At 43.7% G+C, this 21090-nt stretch overlaps 1 protein-coding gene and 1 non-coding gene across 2 annotated transcripts; both read left to right on the top strand.

Annotated features, from left to right (window-relative positions):
* The first annotated feature begins 1588 nt into the window (after nt 1-1588).
* Nucleotides 1589-13196, top strand: PABIR2 (PABIR family member 2). Its single transcript, XM_010715192.3, has 10 exons — nt 1589-2082; nt 2253-2331; nt 3599-3655; nt 4030-4073; nt 4152-4206; nt 4433-4534; nt 5763-5851; nt 6398-6462; nt 8625-8721; nt 9771-13196. Exons 1-10 carry the CDS (start codon nt 1967-1969, stop codon nt 9919-9921), a joined length of 855 nt encoding a protein of 284 aa, XP_010713494.1. The 5' UTR covers nt 1589-1966; the 3' UTR covers nt 9922-13196.
* Nucleotides 9541-9685, top strand: LOC116216958 (small nucleolar RNA U109). Its single transcript, XR_004160704.1, has one exon. It is a non-coding gene; the product is annotated as a small nucleolar RNA U109 (small nucleolar RNA).
* Nucleotides 13197-21090: the final 7894 nt, after the last annotated feature.

The raw sequence follows: 21090 nt of genomic DNA, 5'->3' as shown, positions 1-21090 counted from the left end.
AGTGCGCATGCGCAACGGCATCCCCTTTCTCGGGAGCTCGGGGCGGCCGGGGTGTGACGCTGTGTCCTCACTTACCTTCATTATCTTATACTGCTTTATCGACGGCCGCGTTTATTTGGCGGCATATTACAGAGTCACCGGGGTTGGGAGGGACCTCAAGGTATCATCGAATCCAGCTTCCCTGCCAAAGCGAGTAACGTATTGACGGCAGCGGACTCCGTGCTGTGGGCGTTCATCTGCCCGTACAGCTGGCGGAGTTACAGACAGCTCTGCTTAGCACTGAGTGCTCCAACAGGTGCTCCTTGTGATTGTTACCTCTGCTGTCTTCCTTAATGAAGATTTTACGCTTTTCAAATGCTGTGGCAAAGCAGCCTGCAGAGACCAGTCGGGGATGGAAGGAAAAGCCAGCGATGTGCTGAGCAAAACTGCAGTAATTGGCTTCTTTAATTCTTGTACCTTGCTGCTCTTGGGGTGAGGTGGGGATTCCTTGTCATTTCACAGAAAAGTGTCGTTAGTAGCTATGAAATATCATGAAGAGAGGCTCGAGGTTGTAAAGTGTTTTCTTTCTACTCTAAGACACTGCAGGGGGTTTGGTCTCCGGGTTTTTGGTGTAAAGGCGTATTGAAAAGGCTTGAAAATACTTAGAGTGGTGTAATGTGGGGCACTGGTAAGTCATCTGAGATCCATAATAGGCTTCTGTAGTATCAATATGATGTCAGAGAAACAGCTCCTTGGAAATATTTCTAGATGTGGAGCAGCTGCCATCACTGACAGCAAACTCCAGAAGCAGTTCAGTTATCTACAATAACTACAAGCCTATTGAAAGGAACAGAATTTACACAGCTATATTTCCTCTTACACTTGAAATGGTGAAGAATTCCAAGTCTTCCATCCTTATTTTTTCTGTACACGGCAGCTTTGAAAAATAGGAGATATTTCCCAGGCACAAGTGGAAACCTATTGAAATCAAGTGCTGGTAAGGGCCTTAAACCCCTCCTTGTAAGAGACAAATGCATGTTGAAATTGCTAGAGTAGGAAAGCATTTGAACAATAAATCAATCAGTAAGCACAAATGTGAATACTTTGATTGCTTAGAACAGATGGAGAACATTGAGTCCTAAACTGAATACTGCCAAGAACTGGAATCACAGGGATCATAACGAACTTTACCCTGGAGTTTTGAATGTAGCACAGAGGCTCATGTTCACATAAACCATTGAAAAATCCTCATTTGTTAGCAGCAAAACAGAACTTCGGGCAGACAAGAAAAAATACCGGAAAGAGTTGCAGGATTTACATCACAGAAAGAGAGAATCTGAACCCGAGCAGGGCTGCGGAGCCTTTACCAGGCACAGCAGGGCCTCACAGATCTCTCCAAGCTACCCGCCGCCGGATTCAAACCCGCAGCTCCCCTCATCGCCCGCAGCCCGGCGCGCACTGCGCTATTTCAAACAGACTCCCAGCCCCGCCGGCCAATCAGCGCGCGCTCTCCTTCCGGAGGCTCTCGGGAGTCCGTCCGGGGCCGGCGCTGAGCTTTGGGTTCGACGCGCCTCCCGCGGGCATGCGCGCAGCGGCACGCGATGGCAGGACGCGTGCGCACTGGAAGGCGGTTTCAGGTCTCCGCCCTGTCTCCCACGCGTGCGCGCTGGGCGACGACAGCGGGCGCTGGGACTGCGGGGGGCGTCCGGCCTGAGGCGCTCGTTCCGTCCGCAGCGGCGGGACCGGCGTCGCGGAGCGCGGGCGGCGGCGGGAGCGGCTGCGGGAACGGGCCGGCCTTCGGGCCGCCCCCGGCATGGGGCGCTGCTGGGGCCGCCCCCCTCGCCGGGCCCGGCGCGCCCCCGGGCCCTGCCCGCGGCGCCGCCCGCGGGGCCTGTAGGGGCGGCCGCGGCATGAGGAGCCGCGGCGGGCGGCGGCAGTGAATGGGCGTCGCGGCGGAGCGGGAGGAGCCGGAGCCGCAGCCGCCGCGATGGCTCAGGAGAAAATGGAGCTGGACCTGGAGCTGCCGCCGGGGAGCGCCGCGGCCCCGAGCGACGGCGGCGGGCTGAGGAGATCCAACAGCGCCCCCCTCATCCACGGGCTCAGGTGAGCGCGGCCGGGCTGCGGGCTCACGGGGAAACGCGCTGTGCGAGCGCAGCGAAGCGCCGCTCCCGATGCGCTCCGGGGCTGTTCTCAGGGCGCTGCGACGGAGTGCTGCCCGGCTGAAGTAAAACACGCCTCAGCAAACTTGCTTTCTGTTTTTCTTTTCCCTACAGTGATAGCTCCCAGGTTTTTCAGCCTTACGTGTTGCGAACTCGCAGGAACAGCACGACAGTTACCAGCCGGCACAGCATGGTAAGGAATCCCAGGCACGCGCTGTTTACCCCTAGCGAGGAGGGGGTGGGATGGAGAACCGAAGCTGAACTCGATTTGTACTTGCACTAAGCGTCATGGCAAGCTTCCAGACTGAGAAGGAAACGATTTCTGAAGCTCTGAGTAGTTTCTGATTAAGTACAGTCTTAAAATTAATTCCAACGTGGGCTGGAGGAGTAAACTGCTATTGTAACTGGAAGTGTTTAATGGCTGTCTGATTTGTTATTCACAAGGAATTCACAGACCTTCATTCACCTGTTTGCTTTTGTTTTGTCTTTTTTTTTTTTTTTTTTTTGTCAGGGCCACTTGTTCTTTTATGAACTGATCAGACAGTAGGGATTTGTATGAAGAAGTGTATTTTATACGCTGGGCAACGTTTTGCCCTCTGTTATATGGGCCTGTTTTTGCACAGTACTGAACTTCTCAAAGATGTGGCGTTTCTTTTCTCTCCTGTTCCTTATTGTCAGCTCAGGACCTCTGTGCTCTCTTCCCTAACGTTTTTCTTTCTTATCTGAGGATATTGAAGATTAAGGTTTGTTTTTCTCAAAACCTGTGGAATGCAAGGTCCTTAGAGAATGTAGTTTTAATAGATATGTATTCATATAATTATTGTTCTATGATTCTGATCAGGATAAAAATGAGATGGAGTTTTAGTTTAAAGTCTTCCATTAAAGTTTTCTTTAAAAAAAAAAAAAAAAACCTTTCAAAATTTTGGAACTTGGATCAGTCGCAATAAACAGGACATCCAGATTGAGAACTGATGGTCTGCTTGGATGTGGCAGCAGCATCCAGAGGGAATAAATGCACAATAAACTTTGCAATTGCAGAAGTAAAGTTTTGTGAAATGCTGTTCGAGACAGAGATAAAACACTATAGAAGTCAGCTGGTTGTGTAAGTTAGTATAGGAGTCTGTCTTATTAAGCTGGCCAGGAGGGAATTAGGTAACATTCTCAGCTTTGTTTCTAATGCCTGTCTTGTCTAAATGGCACACAGAGCTGTTTGTGCACTTGAGGTACGAAGCAGCACCTGCGTGCAGCTCTGCCACTCGCTGGATGACAGAATAAATTTGTAAGCAGTAAAACTAGTCCTTTCTCTGGAAGGTCAGTGTTTTCTTTTTGCAACATTATTGAGTCATCTGCATGTAGTTGTACAGCTCATTTTTAATTCAACGGGAATTAGCTGATGCTAAATAAGGCGTATGCAGGCTGTTGATGTGTGCTTTAATTGTCGTGGCTGTCACTTTTTTCAGTTGCTGTCATCATCTCCTATTCGTATTCCTAGTAGTCGACTTCATCAGATCAGAAGGGTAAGTGCAGTTTTCAAACTGTGTATCTAATAACAGAATGAGAAACGTTTATGTAATATTAAAGTACTTATCTATCAGGAGTCTTTCCTACTGAGTTTTTCGAGAGCTAGAAAAAAACAGAGCTAAAAAGGATTTAATTTTGATGCAGCAGCATTATTGTGAGGCGTATTACTGTCGTGTTTAAGCTACCTTGCATTTTTAGTTTTTCATTAAGGAGAAATGTTGAAGTAGGTTTGTGGCAGTCTTTTCTTTCTGCTGTGTTCCTGCTGTCCGTATTTCAATTCTAAGGGCAAATTCTTGAATCATGAGTATAATGCCGAGTACTTATGTTGAATCACATGTTTGGGAAAACTAAGAATGTTTATCTCCTGCAGGAGGAAGGAGTGGATTTAATGAACAGAGAAACAGCGCATGAAAGGTGAGCGTTATTGAAACAAGATGATAAAACAGTCAGTTGTTCTCTTTGTATCTACTGATGGGATCTTTTGTATCCTAGGGAAGTGCAAACAGCAATGCAGATAAGCCAGTCATGGGAGGAGAGCTTGAGCCTGGTAATCTTTTTGTAGATGTTTTGTGTTTAATTCTACTTCTTTGCTCAACTGATGAATTTAAGGGAAAGAGAGGAGTAACTGTGGAAATAATTTAAGATAAACTTAAGTTCATCTGTTTTAGTTCTTTTGCTCACTTGGCCTGACAACTTTCCATCAGGAGGTTGTGGCTTGGGTTCTAAAGTAATGCTTTTTGCCAGTGTTAAGTTTGAAACCTTTGTATTTTCAGAGTGACAATGACTTGGACAAGTCTGAGAAATCTTCCTCCCCAAAGAGAATTGACTTCATTCCAGTTTCGCCTGCACCCTCGCCTACAAGAGGAATAGGAAAGGTAAAATAAGTGAGACACCAAACAGAAAACACATTTTAGAATCTAGCTAAACTGTGAAGCTGTGAAACTTCACAAATTGTTTGGCGGTTTAAAAAACAATGGCAGAAGCCAATGCCAATCCACATTTTACTGGTTTCTGAGAATCAGGTGTTCATCCCAGAGCCTGCAGAGTTGAAGCAGTGTGTGACTTCCTTCACGTTTTCACTTTTGTAGTGTTTGGGTGAGTTAGAGTTCTGGTTCTAAGGAAGCTGAACAAGATCAGTGTAGTAATGACTGTGATCCCCAACTGTGTAACTGGGGCATGCTGGGGAAGAAGAACCAAAATCTGAATACATTGTATGTGGAGAGGAAGAGAGTAGACAGAGACTAGGAGCTGCATATCTGCCTGGTGAGGAGAATCAGTATATGCCCATCAGTTATGGAAAGGAAGGCATAAACTCAACTGTCAAGAAGTACTGAGCATTGAGCATATCAAATTTGCACTGAAAACTGATGGCAAATGGTGGAGAAGGAGAAAAGCAGATCTTGGATGAACTATTTTTTTTTTTTTTTCCAGCAGGAACAGGGAAACTGAAATGTAGCAAAGAAAAACTGGCAACTGTGTTGTTTAAATGTGGGCTGCTTGACCTTGTTTCCACCCTCTTGTGGTTCTGCTTTTGTAGTGCTACTGTTTCATTGAAAGTCAGTTCCTAATGTGACACCACTGCAGGACGCTGGCACTGTGCCTTTGGAACTGGAACTGCATAGCAGTAGTAAACTTGACAAACGTTTTTGTGCTTGATTATGGGTATTTGTGGGCTAAAATCAAATTAGCTGCAGGATCGCAGAGCTAAATGCACTGTTCTACTCAAGCTTATTGTGTTAAATTTTTGGATCAGAAGTATTTTGAGAAAAAACAGCTTGTTTAACAAATGTCTAAGAAGTCCCGAGTACCGTACTGCTACCTCTAGATGTGAGGGGAAGAACAGAAACAACAGTTTTATTTAGAAATGGTGTCTATTTCAATTTTGGACTTCATGTGTGTAGTTTTTTTTTAATTTTACATTGATCTGAGCAGTATTTTGTTAGCCATTATATCTTTGTAAGTTAAGTTTTAATTCCTCCAAGTTCATGTTTGATTACTGATGTGTCACTAAGTTTTCTCAAACTAGAGATATTATGATGGGAGGAGGACACTTAGGCATTTAAATGGCAATTCTGAATCATCTTAATGTGACTTCTTCTGCAGCAATGTTTTTCACCATCATTGCAAATGTTTGTGAGCAGCAATGGATTACCTCCAAGTCCTATTCCCAGTCCAACAAGGCGATTCTCCAAGTAAGTAACTTCTGAAGCAGCAGGTATACATTGGCTTAAATCCCAATTTAAGGGATTTAAAGGCAAGGCAAGCAGAAGGATTAGTTAAAGCTGATGCCAAAGCATTGAAAGAGACTTCATTTTTAAAATAGCTGAAGTATTGCCACATAAAAATGTTCTGCAGATTTGGCCTTTACCAATGGTAGCTTCATGTGGATGGTTAACTTTAAACCAGACTTAGTACCTTGCAGGGAAATTCCTGGGTACTTCAAATTAACTTTGCTAATAAGGTAGCATACCCATTTTGTATACATATACTGAATCTAGAAATGGATTGAAGTGAGTATGTGATGCACTGAGGGCAAAGAAGACTCTGGAAAGTGTATATGGTAGATAATCCAGTCTAATAGGCAGCATTTCTTTGTTTACATATTCAAATTTCCTGAGCATTCCAGTTCAGCTTTGAAGAGCGTTTGATATGATATGTTTGTGTTGATTTAATGCAAGGTATGGTGGTGTTCAAACTTGCAGCCTTTACAGACCTGACTGTCAGTATTCTTTCTATAGCAGGAGGAGTCAAAGTCCAATCAATTGTATCAGGCCCAGTGTTCTCGGCCCCATTAAAAGGAAAGGTATGTGCATTTGTGTTCAAAGTGCTGCAGTGTGGATGTCATTTTGCAGCATTTTTCTCTTCTTTGTTGTCCTGTGAATATAATGTACTTGTTTCCAAGGTGATCTGGAATTTGCTAATTGTAATTTACAAATTCAAGGTAAGGCAACTAGTCTAAAGCACAAGAATGAAAATCATTAAAGCAGCTGCTGCGTGAAGGAGGCAAGTTATTCTTCAAACTACATGTTTATGAACGTTTGTAAGCCCCAGCATTCCTAAGAGTACCACTGTGCAGTGCACACCCCTCAGATCATCCTAGGAATGTTGCTTATCATTCAATATTTTCTAAACTTAGTGCTGAATGTTTGTTTTCACTGTGAAAGTTCAGAAGGTGAGTGTTTGAGAATGGGAGAGAAGTGGAACCAACTGATATTCTTTTCTTCTGAAGGAGGAAAACTGCATTCTTTCTTGGAAGTATTCTGTGTTAAAGATATTCACATTACATCCTAGAACAATTATCTGTAGTGGAACCGTAAGATTAGAATGTGGAAATGTGTCTGTAGCTATATTTATCCTTTCTGGATGTGTGTATCCAGAAGCACCAAAAGCATTCAATTTTATAAGACTTACAGTTACATTTTAGCCTTCAAAAGAAGTTGCTGTTTTGTTGTTTTGAAGACTGATGGCTTGTCCTGTCAGATAGCATCGTGCAGTTCATATTAGATTGACAGAGGAGAACGCCACGATAGTACTGACATTAACAAGAAAACTTACGTAAGTTCTATGGATTTTAGAACCATTAAAAGTTGAATAAAAGTGTATCAGGCTCATTGATAAACAGGTAGCAGATATTCATGCTCCAGTGTTTTACTTGAAATGTTTTACAACAGACTGTACCTAAGCTGTAATAAAGAAAATAAACACAAGGGCAGGCTTTGCTCACCCTATCCCTGTGTTCTGATGGAGCATCTTTTACAAAGAGGAGATGCAAGTTTTCCTATATCAAGGAATTTTTGGAATGTTACCTAATATTAAACTATCTAATCAATTGGAATGAATTTAGTTGCTTTTCCTAAATACATAATGTATTTGAGGACAATTCACTGCTGTAGGGAATACTGGCAGACTAGGCATAGCAGTGCAGCATTGACTTTGTGAACTTTTAAGCAGTATGTAAATTGGTGGTTTGGGTTTTCTCTGCTCATCAACTATTTTATATCTGTTAATTTGTCCATTCTGCTTCATAGAAGCTGTCATTCCTCCCTAAAGGGGGGGGTCTGTATGCTTGTATGCTGGAGGAAATAAGAAACTTGGGGTGTTGTCGTTCTTATAAAATGAGTGGTAGTATGATTTTCTTGCATAACATGTCCACTGTTTTACTGTCATACTTCACCATAACTGCAGATAGGTAAAAGGACAAAAAAGTTATTCCCATTTCTTCTGTTTTTATAATCAAGCTAAAAAATTAAAACATACTGCAGCTGAGAGGGTTTTCTTTGAAGCTTGTTTGTGGCATTTCCAAATGTCTGTTGTGCAGGAGCTGTTAATGAGTTAGACCATTCTCAGGGCAGATTATACTAAACAGATTATATGAGTTCTGCCTGTCGTGTTTAATATTCCAGTGTCAGTAGATGAGTACAGGTACAAAGATAGTCTGATCTGTGATGAGTAATTGGAAATGCATACACGTGCTAATTTTTTTTCTGTTCAGCTTTTAGTTAGAAGTGTACATTCATGACCAAGTTTGTTTTACTCGGAAGGGTGAAACTGTGTACAAAGCTGGAATTTCTATTTCCATCATCACTAAGAATTTTAATGGCTAGATTTTGACATATGCTGGTTGCCTTATCTCAACTGCTTGCTTAAAATTAAGTCACAGTAATCAGTTTGCTTTAGATTGCTTTGTTTGATTGTATTCTAAAGTACCAAGTGCCTGTTTTGATGTCTTTGAGATCATTGTAGCCACTCAGGTACAGCTGAAGCATTAGTTAATTTAAGGAATAGGCTGGATGATTAAACAGTAGCTAGAATAAAATTAATTTCTTATCCAAGTACTTGAGGGCTTATCATATTACAAATGCAAGCTTGCTGTATTATGGGACAGGCCTCTCTTACGTTAGACAAATATTAAATGGACATTCCAGAGACTCAAGTGAGTTTGATTATTTGCACTGTTTTCTTTAGGTGAAATGGAAACTGAAAGTCAGCCAAAGAGACTTTTTCAAGGAACAACCAACATGCTTTCTCCAGATGTTACACATCTGACGGATCTCAGTTCATGGTAAAGTATTGTGTGCCATGAAATACCAAACTTGGGAATGCACATTTATTACAAGATCTCTGCTTTTCAGAAAAAAAGGATAAAAAAGCTTGCGTATCTGCATTACTGGGAACTCTTGCTGTGATTTGCAGTGTGGTAACATTCCTGTCTGTCTAATCAATTCCTCGTGGGCAGACAGTAGCCTAGATTTTATGTATCCAAACTGTCATTCTGAATGTATTTGTTAGAAATCTCAGCTCCTAAGTAAAGTTACTTCATCTGGAAGCTGCCTTGTCATTTCAGTACGTTGTAGGCTATGGTCACAGTATCCACATCACTTAACTGAGTCCTTAGAAAATGTGTGTGTGAATAATTGCAGTCACAGTTCATGTTGCAGTGTTCAAGACATTTAGCTTTAATTGTCTGTCTCCTTTGTGTATTATGGTCATAAAAAACTGATTCTTTTCTGTGTCAAAAGTCAGACACTGAGTATTATATCAACTCTGTGTTACTGTAATTTCAAGTTTACCTATAGAATTGGAATACCTAGAAATATTTTGTACATTTTCGTTCCAGCTAAATTCCAAAAGCATCTTTCTGCATGCTGTCTGGGATTGTGTATCAAGACTTCAAAATTCAAACAAAGTAATTCCTTACTTAAGGAGAAATGCATTTCAAACTGTCCCTTTGATTAGCATAACATTAAAATATATGCTAGCTGATTAATGACACATCAGCTGCATTACTGTTGAGGTTCTTAGTATTCCTTTTCTATAACCTTTTATGTTCTTGTCCTGTAGCTCTCTCTATAACTGATTAAAATCAGGGTTCTAATTTATTATGCATGTTTCAAAAAAACACAATTCTGCTCCTTATTCCCTTAAGGAGCATGAACATATCCGTAACATGCTACAGAAAACAAGGAGTCTTCAGGGCTGCCAGTCTTCAAGTAAAGGCTGAGTGGTAGTATATGCCTCCTACATTTCTTCCTCTGAAGGAGAAAATACATTAGCTGTGTACATGAAACCATGGTGCCTGTGTTACTAAATAACCATTTTCTCTTTCCCCAGCCTGTCTTCAGATATTCTTGATGGGAGTAGCAGCAGCGTTGGCTCTTCCTCTGATTCACTGACTAAAGGCAGCATAACCACTGAGTCGCCAGTTACATGCTCAAACTCATGCTCTTCATTCATTTTGATGGATGATCTCTCACCTAAGTGACTTAATCAGTTCTGAGTCAGTGTTTGGCCGTGCTGTTCCCTTGCTGTACAGAGAAATGAACTCTGATCCTTGAACCATTAATATGAGGATTGTTAAATGGAAAATTAGTGTAACTGTAATCCTTGGAAACTTTCCAGTGATTTTGATTTATCCATTTAATGGACATTGTAGACCATATTAATGTCTGGTTTTGCTGATTTTATTTTTTAAACAAGATGTCTGCTCAGATTATACTAACTTCTTGCTTTTGAGAACTTGCATACACTTTTTGATTCTGAGATAGGTATCTACCTATTAGTGTTGCAATATTGAGAAAAATACTTCTATCGTTATCGTGGTCGCTGTGTCTAGGGAAATGATTTGGTTCTGAAGGATTTGAAAATACTAATTTATTTTCTGGCTCTTCAACCAGTAAGTAAAACTATTTTCCTGACCTCCTTTTTTTTTTTTTTTTTTTTTTTTTTTTAATTCAGGCACTAGCCTCAAGTTCTTTGCAGAAGGGAGAAGAAAGATGTTAACGCTGCTAGTAATTTTCATTACAGGAGAGCATGGTGGCTCTGGAAATCTCACCGTTACATTACAAAAACCAACAAAATAGTGAACGACTGTCACTTTTGCTGGCAGTGAAGAAATAACAGTATAAATGAACGTGATTAAAATAGCTGCATAGTTCTCTCCCCACGCTCTTCATCCTATGGATTATATGAAATAAGGTCAATATTTAGCAACATTTGGCCAAGGAGAATTCATCCATGCCTCGATCTAAGACATACCATGCAGATAACTAAGTTATTAAAACTACTGTGTAGGAGAACATGTATGGCACCATCAATGTCTCCTGTGGCATTGAGGTCATAGGTATTTTTGTGCCTTAGGGGACATTGTTACAAAATTATGGAATGTAAACCGGAGGGGTGGGTGGGAAACGTCCTTTGTGTACAGCTTGTTGATAGCGTGCTTACCAGAATCTGTCATCAGTGCTGCTTTCCTTAGTGTTCCTTTCCAAGGAGTGTGCTCCGTTGCGAGGTGCTGTGGGCAATCCCAACGAGTGGCAGCCTGTGCAGTAGCTTTGGAAGCTGCTGCATTCAGCGCTCATGCCTTTGTAATGAGCAGGGCAAATGGCGAAGTGAACGCTGGATTTCTAACAGAAGGCTTCAAAGCTGAGGTTGAGTGGAAGCTCTGCAGGTTTGTTTGGCTTAGGAGTTAGGTTGGAGCCGTGACTCGTTGTGATACAGTACTTTGGTCAGTCTGAAGTAAGACAACAGAGAATTTACTTTTTAAAGACTTTAACGGGGCAAAATAAATCTGTTTGTAATCTACTGTGTTATGCTATTTATTATTTATAACTATGTAAAAAGTCTGTGGTGATGAATTATAGTATTTTTTTATGATTGAATAAGTTTTTTATGTTCAGTACTTGCTGGCTGGTTTGTATTTAATACGCAACGTTGTCTGCCAGAACCATAAGCTTCCATTTCTGAATGTTTGTAACATAAATGCTTTTGTTATCTCTAAGTACAACTTCTGAACTTTTTTGAAAGAAAATAGCACTGACTTTAAAGTGAGATAACGTGCTTCAAAAGTGGGCACAATCTCTGGCAATACTGGCTGGCTAAAAGGGACAGGAAGAGATCCGTGCTCCTTTCTGTTCTGAAGAAGCTGTTGAGTTTGCAGAAGATGTGTACCTGCCAGATTATTTTTAAGAGTGTTTTCATTCAATTGTAAGAAGTACCGTGAGGGCCAACGGCGGCACTGTTATTTGTATTATCATTTTCACCTGTGGAGCGTTAGTTCCCCGCCTCCAATAAATGTGCATATTGTAATATATTGTCCTTTGGTGCCATTTTTAAATGAGCTCTGCAGTACGGAATGTTAATTTTATTTGTATATGCCCAGTGCTATTTCTTCAATTTTGGATGTCTTAAATTGCTTAATTATTTTTTTATTCACGCTTGTATCTTCTCTGCCTTCTTGTTGCTGAAGAAGGGCTGCTTTTACATTTGCAAAACTGTCGATAAACGGTCTGTGATGAAATTCAACCTGTTACCTGTGCCCCACTTTGGTTATACTGTGCTTTAGTGGTTCTGTGATCGAGAAACCCGGGCAAGGGGTGGCAGAGGGGGGAACTATTGCATGCTTTCTTAAAACAGAAGAGCATAGCTGTCGCTTATTTTGGGCTGACTTACCTGTACAATTGATGTATTCCAGATTTGTTTGTTAGTGGAGAGTCCTATATAAGTGCTGGCCTTTGTAAACGGTAGAATGTAAGCTTCATAAAGCAAACGCACAAATATTGACTCTTGTTACAGCATCTTTGTAGCGTTCTGGCTATTCTCCACTCTTCAGAAGGCATTGCTCTTTTATAAAATATATATACAATACACACGTGCTTTGTCTGTTGTTTCGGAATGAAGTGTCTTACTGTAATTGTAACAGGTCCCCTCTGGGACTGTGTTCTGATCCATACCCAGCTGTAAAACCACTTGTTTGTCTCAGAACTGAGTGGGGGAAGGCTTCTACTCTGACAGCTGATGTTTGCACGTGAGTTTCTGCTGCTTACGGAATCAGCCTTGATTGCAGTGGAAAGGTTGGACAGGGGGCTCTGCATACGCTGACTGCAAGTTGGAGTTGAGGATTTATGAACTGCCTGGTGTGTAAAGAATTAGATAGCACGTCGGGGAGGAGCACCAGCTGGTGCTGGGAGTCAGCTTTAATAGATAACCACTAACAGCACGGTGGGTTCTTATGACTTCAACAGACTGACTTGTGCTGAATTGCTGTAACGAACGTCTGAGAATTCCTGCCTTTCCTCACCCTCTTTATTTATTTGTTTTTGAAACGAGAAACCATCGATGCAGATCTATGGCTGAGAATCGTCGGTGGCCAAATGCTTCTAACGTTGTGACCGTGGAGAAGTGAAAATAGCAGCCAACACCACTGCTGTTTAAGCAACCTTTTTGATGGAGCAGTTTCAGTGTGTGAATTAGCTGCCATTAGCTTTCACCTGAAGTACACTCATTCAGCAGCCTTACGTGCTGGAAGGGTTTTACCACTGGTTTAGACCAAATATATATGTCAGCTGTGGAACTCTTGTTTTGATAATATCAAATGTTCTGAAATGGATCGCAGTACGGGTGTTTCATTTAATTCATTGCATTTCAGATTGGGGATCACAGGCCCAAAAGGCTTTATTTAAGGGGCTGTTTTTCTGACTGCATGTGATTAAATACTTTCTCCTGCAATGAAAGTAATTAAACTGTCTGTGAGGATGTAAATCTGAGTCCTGCAGGCTTTGTTGGAAAGCTCATTCTTGCGATGTCCAAGGAAAGTTGGACTGTGTGGAAACGCTGAAGTCCATCTTTGAAAAAATTCCTGAAAATGCTCATTGTAACAACTTGAAATGCTGACCGTGTTCCAAATGCACGGCCTGGAGTTGGCAGGTTTCTCCAGGCAGAGCCATGGTGGGGGCTGAGTGCAGAGGCTAACTTGAACACATGTAGGTTCAGGACTTACTGTGTTGGTGCACTGCAACAGGCACATCTTGGGAGGTGATTTTTTTGCCCGCGACTGCAGACCCAAATGTTACACTGTGTGACGGTAAAGATGAGAACTTGCTTCTCCAGGAGGAATTTCATTCACATATAATTTTCCTGGTAACTTCATAACAAAAAAAAAAAAAAAAAAAAAAAAGGCTTTGCATTAATATTGGTTCAGTTATTTCATGAAGTAATGAGACTAAAGTCCAATAAATATTTTTGGTGCTATGCAGACTGCCTCTTTTATTCCAAGGCTATTATATAAATGGCAACAGTCCATCATAAGAGAGAAGGGACTTTGCCTACCATTCAGTGTTTCAGACTGGCTCGAGATTTGTTAAATCATTCTTAGTAAATGTAGTGAGTGATGTAAGGGGGGTCACTGATGTAAGGTGGGTCGCTGACCCACCGAGCTGCTGAAGGATGTAGCAGTGAGCTCCTCAAGTACAGATAAGAGCTTTAGCCCTGAGTGCAGACCTGGTTTATCCAGCTTTCAAATAAAAAATGTTTCTGGCATCTGAGACTTTCACGAGTGTATGGGCTGCTCCACCTTACAGGAAAAGGCTGCTTGTCAAACCTAGGAGTGTTTTGCTCAGTCCGTGGCCTTGCTGGTCAAAACTCGAGCAGCATTTAGCTTAATTTAACAGCATGGAGAGGGCATGGGACTGGTGCTCGTGCTTCCCCAAGGGCTCTGCTTATCCAAGTCGCAGCTGGGCCCTTGGTCATCAGGCTAACATTGATGAATTTTAGGGTAGGTCTGCTTTCGGGAGGAATAAGCAGGCTGTAGATCTGGCTTAAGCTCACACTTCCTGCTGCAAATGAAGTCTTCATGCAGGCGGTGAGTGGAGCCGCTGGCTTGGTGCTGCCATTCCCTGAAGTGCAGAGGCACACAACTTCCCCTTCTAACTTGGACCTCTAGGCTATCATAGAGTGCTGGCTACTTAGCAGAAGTGAAACAAGTGGATTTGTTTCAGTCCAAACCATTTTTTGCATTAAAGCTGCTTTTTATTACTTGTTTTGTAGATCTAAAAGCCTTTTGATATGGGGCTGGTAGGGTTTTAAGTTCTGACTCTCGGCGTGTTGAGTCAGTGTTTTCCTTTAAACCTGGAGCAAATGTTTTGTTCTTACATTATAAAGTCTGGAGAGGCCAAGTAGGTAGGTCCTTGCTATTTACAAAGAATGTGCACTAGTGATCATGGAAGATTTTTCCCTCTTACACCAACACAACTGTTGGTTGTTAATGACCACAGGTTGACTTTCTTACTGTGGCCGTGGTAAATTCCTGGTGGACTTGGCCAACTCCTGGGTGTCTCTCACTGGAGGGTATAACACAGTCTGGGATTTCTGATTATTTTTACAATAATGAAATGTGTGTCTTCTAAAATAATTATCCATTGTGTTTCAATTCTGCAGGCTGTTTGGGTATAGTTTATGCAGCAGTCTGTATAAAAGTAACTCGTAAGTAACATCATGAGTCTTCAACATGAAACTTGGGGACAACAATGGGGTTTGTTTATGCAGAAGTTGACCAAACGAACCCTTGCACCACCTAACCAAGCTCTCTGCTTTCTGCAGCAGTCTGCACCGCTTGTGAACTTTCCCCAAAATTAAATGAGCTGGCAGCAGAAGTGCCAGACTATTATTTGTATTGAGGTTGTTTATAAGGCGAATTACGAAAACCCTATTGTGCTGGAACAAAAAGACTTTCCTCGTTCCAGATAGTTTGCAATTTAAATTTGTTGTGAGAACTGTAATGGTTTATCAATGCAATGCGTGGTCAACAATTCTTCCACTGTAGAAGTCGGGGTCTGTAATACACAGGTAAGAAGCAGGCAGCATCAATAACCAAAGGTAATGAATCCAGAATCCAAATCTAAATGAAAGCAAACCTTTGCTCTCTGGGCACCCTAACATGGGGAAAACTCATACCTCTCCTGCTTATTCTCAGCTACAGTTAAGTGTCAGCATTACTTATCAGCAGAATCCCTAAGATTTGGGAAGACAAACGATGTAGCAGGGAGAAGTAGAATAAAAATGCCTCTGTGCCTGTGATACGTGAGTATTGATTAAATGGTATGGAAAGTGCAGCGAGTTGAGACAAATGTGCGTTGAATGAGTCGAGATGTGCTACATATAGCACATGTAACATCTTGTTTGTGTGCAAGAACAGTCTGGGAAAGGAACAGCTTTGTTTGTGCAGGAGAGAGAACATCAAAGAGATTGCAAGGACCAGCGCTGTAATAAGAAACATTTGTCTTTTGAAGAATTGCTACTGCTGGTGGTCACTTTTTTCCCTTGTTACAATGCAGCAGGATGAGGGATGCGGGCACCAAGAATGTATAGGCAGCTCTCACAGCAGCACCCTGCTTGCACTGCTTGGAAGCATGAGCTCACACAGCACAGCTCTGACTGTGATGGTGTGGTGGGCCAGGAGAGCCCAGTGGGTGTCTGTGTGACCACTGGATGGTGCCACGGCCTGCAAACTCAACCAGCAGGTGACCTCAGCCGGGGTTGTGTCCGTCCTGCAGCTTGTGTGCTGAGTTTGTGTCGTTTTCTTTCTTTCCACCCTGAGGGACCCACCTCATCCCAGGACCGCTGATGTTTGGACCTCGTTGTACAAACAGTGGGTTAAAATAAAGAGGTGGAGCCTTTTGGTCATAAGAAAGACACATTCCCATACTAGAGGAGGCTCTGTTCAGCCTGAAGTAAATGAAAGCTCTTACTAGCAGGGGAGCTGTGCTCGGGGTGTTTTGCCTCTAGGCTGCTTTCCCCACCCTGGAAGCTGTTTGAAAGCATGCTGTGGCACATTTCAGCTTGTTGCAGTGAATTGCGAGCTGGGCTCTTTCTCCCGAAGTGCTGATGCTGCAGCATTCCGTCAGACCGCAGGCATCGCGCTGCTGTTCCTCGGTGTGGGCACACACAGACCTTGGAGCATTTACAGCAGCTTCAGCTTTGCAACCTGGTGTCCAGGTGAGCACTTGGCGGGAACACGCCTTGCTGCTTTGGCCATAGGTTGGGTTGGGAGTGCCCCCAACTCGCCTCTGCTGCTGGGAGCTCTGCCTTTCCCTGGCCTCACGTAGCTCCGGCTCGTGGGGAGCGTTTCCTCTGCTCGTTCATAGTTTGCCTTCTCCTTTGCACGTCTCCAGCAGGAAGTGCAGATTCAGCAGGCATTGTGTGCTCGCAGCCTGCCAGCTGCCTGGCTGAGGCTCATTCACAATTCAAGTCACTCCCGATAAGTTTGCAAACAATGCGCGGTGATTTCTCAGCTAGATAGCAGCTGAGCCAGGCTCCTCCACTTCCAGCATGGCAGCAGGACGGGGCTCAGCATTTACCCTGCAAAGCCCCCGGGTCAAACCTGCCCTCACTCTTAATGCTTCGGGCTTCTGCGATGTTCCATAGATTTGTGTATATTTATTTGTTGAGGAATGGTTTGCAATGAGTGCTAGCAGAGAAGCGTGCAGCTCTCTATCTCAGTCCGTGTTCCTTTGCTGTTGGTCCACATCCATAGACACAGAGCTGCCAAAGAGATGAGCTATCAGATAAAGATTTGTAGGAGAAGCTGTGCCCACTCCCCCCGTGCACAGAAAATGGGCTCTGTACAGAGCACACACCATTTAATCTTACTGACCATGTTATTGTGAAATGGAATCCTCATGATTTGATATCTCAGCTTGGCAGACACTCCTTTTGTTCGTGCATACATACAGTCAGAAGTCAAAAGTGTAGCAGCCTTGAACTGCAGGGTAGATTTGCCCACTTTGTGAAAAATGTCACTATAACAAAGAGGCAAAAGTAGGAATATGTATCACCCCTACCAGGTGACAGCACAGTTTTGCTCGTGGGTAAGCCTATGGAAGCTCACCTGGGTGCAATTCCACAGGCAGACTGACATGTTGAAGAGGATTTGTCATTCTGCCATACGGTGGTTTGTTGGTTTTTTTTCACTCCTCCTGTAGTATTGCAATTGGAAATTCAAGCCGGAGAAATGTGAAAGCAGTTGGGCCTAATCCATTCCTGTTGTTACTCCTTTTGTTTTCACTGGAGTTACTCCAAGGCTGAATTCAGCACTCGGTGAACAACTTGTTCTCCAAAGCTGGAACTTAGGGGAGAAGGTTTCAGGGCCGATCACGCAACTCGACGGCTCCTCCAACAGCTGAACCTCCCTCGGGAGGGACAACTCATGCTGGGTTCAGGTTATTGAATGTAGTGCAGCATATTAGAAATTAGCTCTCCAATCATAATAGTATAGTATTATCCATTAGAACAATTACTTAAATGAAACCCAACAGTTGTACACTGAAGAAGCAGAGAAAGAACCCTTGTTTTTTAGCAGTAAAATGAAGCAGCTTACAGTCTTGTTGGCTTCAGCTTACTTCTTTCCACAAAAGAAAAAACGCTGCTAGCAGGTCAGTCAGCATGAAGGTTGGTGAGATGATGCTCTGCTCAGATCTGAGGAAGTTTTTGAGAGAAGGCAGAAAGAGTGATGCATTCCACACCACCACTGACCTGAAGGCTTGGCGGAGGAAGCATCAAGCAGCCGAGGAAAACAGTGAGAAGAGTTAAATCGCACAGAGCACAGCACTGAGGGATTATCTCCCCAAAGCTTGCTTAAAGTTCACATATCAAAGGGGATCTCTGGCTTCCAGGGAGCTACAGCTCCCACTGTTTGTGCCCCACAACCTCCCAAACATCTCTTGGTCATTATCTTGAGCCAAGGCTTTCAGAAGACTTCAACATTAAACCAAACGTGTTATTGCTGAGCTTCAGCCCAGGATCTGTTCTCACATCCATGTCTGTGCATCTGCAAGGTGCCCCAGGCCAACGTAACTCTGGGTTTATGTGTTTATGGAGCTCGATGCTGGGACCTACTTGTTTTGCCTCCTCTTTGGATTTTTGCTTCTCTTGCTGTAAGCATTTGGCTCCAGGAGCTGGAGCATCTCATCCTTCACTTTGAAACTCTCTGTTCTTTCTGGCTTTGGAGTCACCTGGGAGTTGCAGCTCCTAAAACTTCAGAAAAATAGAAAGTTTTAAGAAAAAAAATAAAGTGAAAAACCATATTGGCTAAATTCATGGAGGAGGTAGATTGTAACTCAATTCTTAAAGGCTGTGGTTAAGTGTTCAGCCCATTCCTCCCATAAGCTAAAATTGTATTTATTTTGCACTGTGAAGTGTTTGCCTAAGGACTTTCTGCTATTCCCAGATTAGCAATAGTGCCTATGGAGAAGGATTTGTAGCTCCTTAAGCATAGGGCCACATCAGGGTGAGGGACAGAGATACACACAAGCACGCTGGTGTGGAGAGGCCTGGATGATGTTTTCCTCCTCAACAGATACAATCTCACGCCCCCAAAACAGAGGAAGTTTGTGTTCTGGGCTCAGCTGCACATCACTACCCAGGTGGATGTCTGTGCCTCTCCTCAAACCAAACCACAGCTCAGTCTGGGCCATCGTGACACCAGGCACCTGCTGGGTGTTCTGCCTGTGCCCCATGGGATCACCACAGGAAACCCACTCATCTGTCTCTCCAGAAGTAAACTGTGAGGGCTTGGACCTGCTCTCAGCTTTATCAGGACAGCTCCTTTCCAGCCAAGCTTTGCTAATCAGGAATCTTGGGTGGGAGCTGCTCTTCTCGTGTTTCACAGATGGCCTCAGTGAATGATTTACTAGGGGAGTAAAAGATTAGCCAGACTCCTCCAACTGCATCCCGAGTCACGTAAAGCACTGCGTTTTACAGGGGCCTGGCAGTTCCTAATTCTGTAGCCCTCATTAGGCTGTGTTACAGTGACTAATTGCCCCGTGCTCCCTCCCCCAGGCTCTCTTGGTAGGGAAGCCACTCTCCTGCACAAGCTGCTCCCATGGCTTCAAAGCAGATGAAGGTAGGATGTCGCCAGGATGGAGATGGTAAAGGGAATATTAAAGTGCTTCCATAAAATTATCGAGAGCTTTGCAGAATCCTGCGATGGAGAAGAGCCATAGAGAGCTCACAGCAGCTGCTGTTGGGCAGGGCAAAACCTCCTGCTTCAATACCTCTGCTGGTCTCCAGAGCTTGGATGAGCTCTTCTGGGGGAAGGGAGGTCACCCCGTGTTTGCCTCTGATGGGGTTTCTCACATTTCTCTTTTACATTTGGCAGCCTGTGTCTGACTCTCTATGGCAATTCCTGCAGAGTCTGGCTGTTTTAAAGGGCTGTAATAATGATTTAGGCATCCAAATTGGAAAAGCAGTGTTTTAAGTTGATGTATTTTTTCCCTTCAGAGTGATACTTGTTAGAGATCTTCGTTAAATTATTTACCAGCAGTCTTGCAAGATCAACAGATCTTTCCATTTACCCACTGGCATGACTTCCATCATTCTGTTTTTTTGTTGTTGTTGTTGTTTTTTCTTTCTTTTCCCTTTCCCTTAAATAAAAAGGAAAAAAACCATAAAATTGTGAGTAACCCTTTCCCCCTCCCCCTACCAAGAAGATACTTCTACAAACTCACCAGGAGGGCCCTTCCCGTGCTCCCCGTCCGAATGCCCTCCTGGTGCACAGCTGGGATGCTCCTCTGCTCCTGGGCTGCCTGCTGGGTGCTGCTTCGTGGGTTCCAGGGGCTGTAGGCTGTAGGGAAGCTTCCCCTGGTCGTCCTGCGCTGCTCAGACCTCAGTGCCTGGATTTGGCCCCATCGCCCCGCCTGGGACCGCTAGAGGGCTGGCTAGGATGGCTTTCGTGTTCCTACAGAGGCATGAAGTGCACAGCAGACCTCGTGTACACGGCCCCGGGTTTATAGCAGCCAGAGATGAGCGCTGGGGGAATCAGGCACTGGCAGAGCTGTTGAAGCGATTTGGGTTTTAGCCAAGAGGTTGAGAAAGGAGGCTCTGTGTCTCCCTTTCTCACTGCTGTGATCTCCCCACGTGTGATGCTGAGCACCCCAAGGAGCAGCCCTGCCAGCCTTGGCCCTAAGGCAGCCGAGGAGGCTGTCCCAGCAATACAGGCTAATAACATCTGCCACGTTTCTGATTTTTTGTGTCACTGTTTACCTGCTAAACTGGGGCTGGGCCTCCTCTCCTCCCTTTTTGTTCAACCATGGCATAAGGGAGATGAGGTCCATTCCATAAGAGCTCTCCTAACACAGTTCTTCAAGGTGATGAGCTCTACCACCACCCACAGTGGGGAGAGGGGAGAGTCACAGAAAGTGCAGCAGTGCCAAACCCTGTCTTCTTTTAGTGAAGGCAGGAAGAAAGCATGTGTGCATGTTTCCATGGACCCGAAGTGGATGAGCTGTGCGTTGGCACCTGTTGGATGTACAACTCTTAAAGCACATCTGTTAGCAGAACAGAACCTGCAGCACTTGCTGTCCTCCCCACAGTGCAGCTGACTCCTTTCCAACCCTTCAGATGTATCCCAACACAAATAGCCTTCCTATCACTTTACATGCAGTGCCTAATTGGAATGGAAAAGAAAGTGGTCGGCAGTGTAATGAGTTCTGTTTTCATTTTCCTGCTGGGTTGCGGAAAGGAAATCTGGCTGGAGGTTAATTTGAAAGCACTTATGGTACATATGGCATAATATACGTGGAAGATCAGAGGATTCTGGCAACTCTGAGTGCACTGAGACTTTCAGATGCAAAAATCAAAGCTGCCTATACAGGATTCCCAT

Source organism: Meleagris gallopavo, chromosome 9, assembly GCF_905368555.1.
Source record: "Meleagris gallopavo chromosome 9, MGAL_WU_HG_1.1, whole genome shotgun sequence".
Lineage (NCBI taxonomy): Eukaryota > Metazoa > Chordata > Aves > Galliformes > Phasianidae > Meleagris > Meleagris gallopavo.
This window is presented reverse-complemented; position numbering and strand designations above follow the sequence as displayed.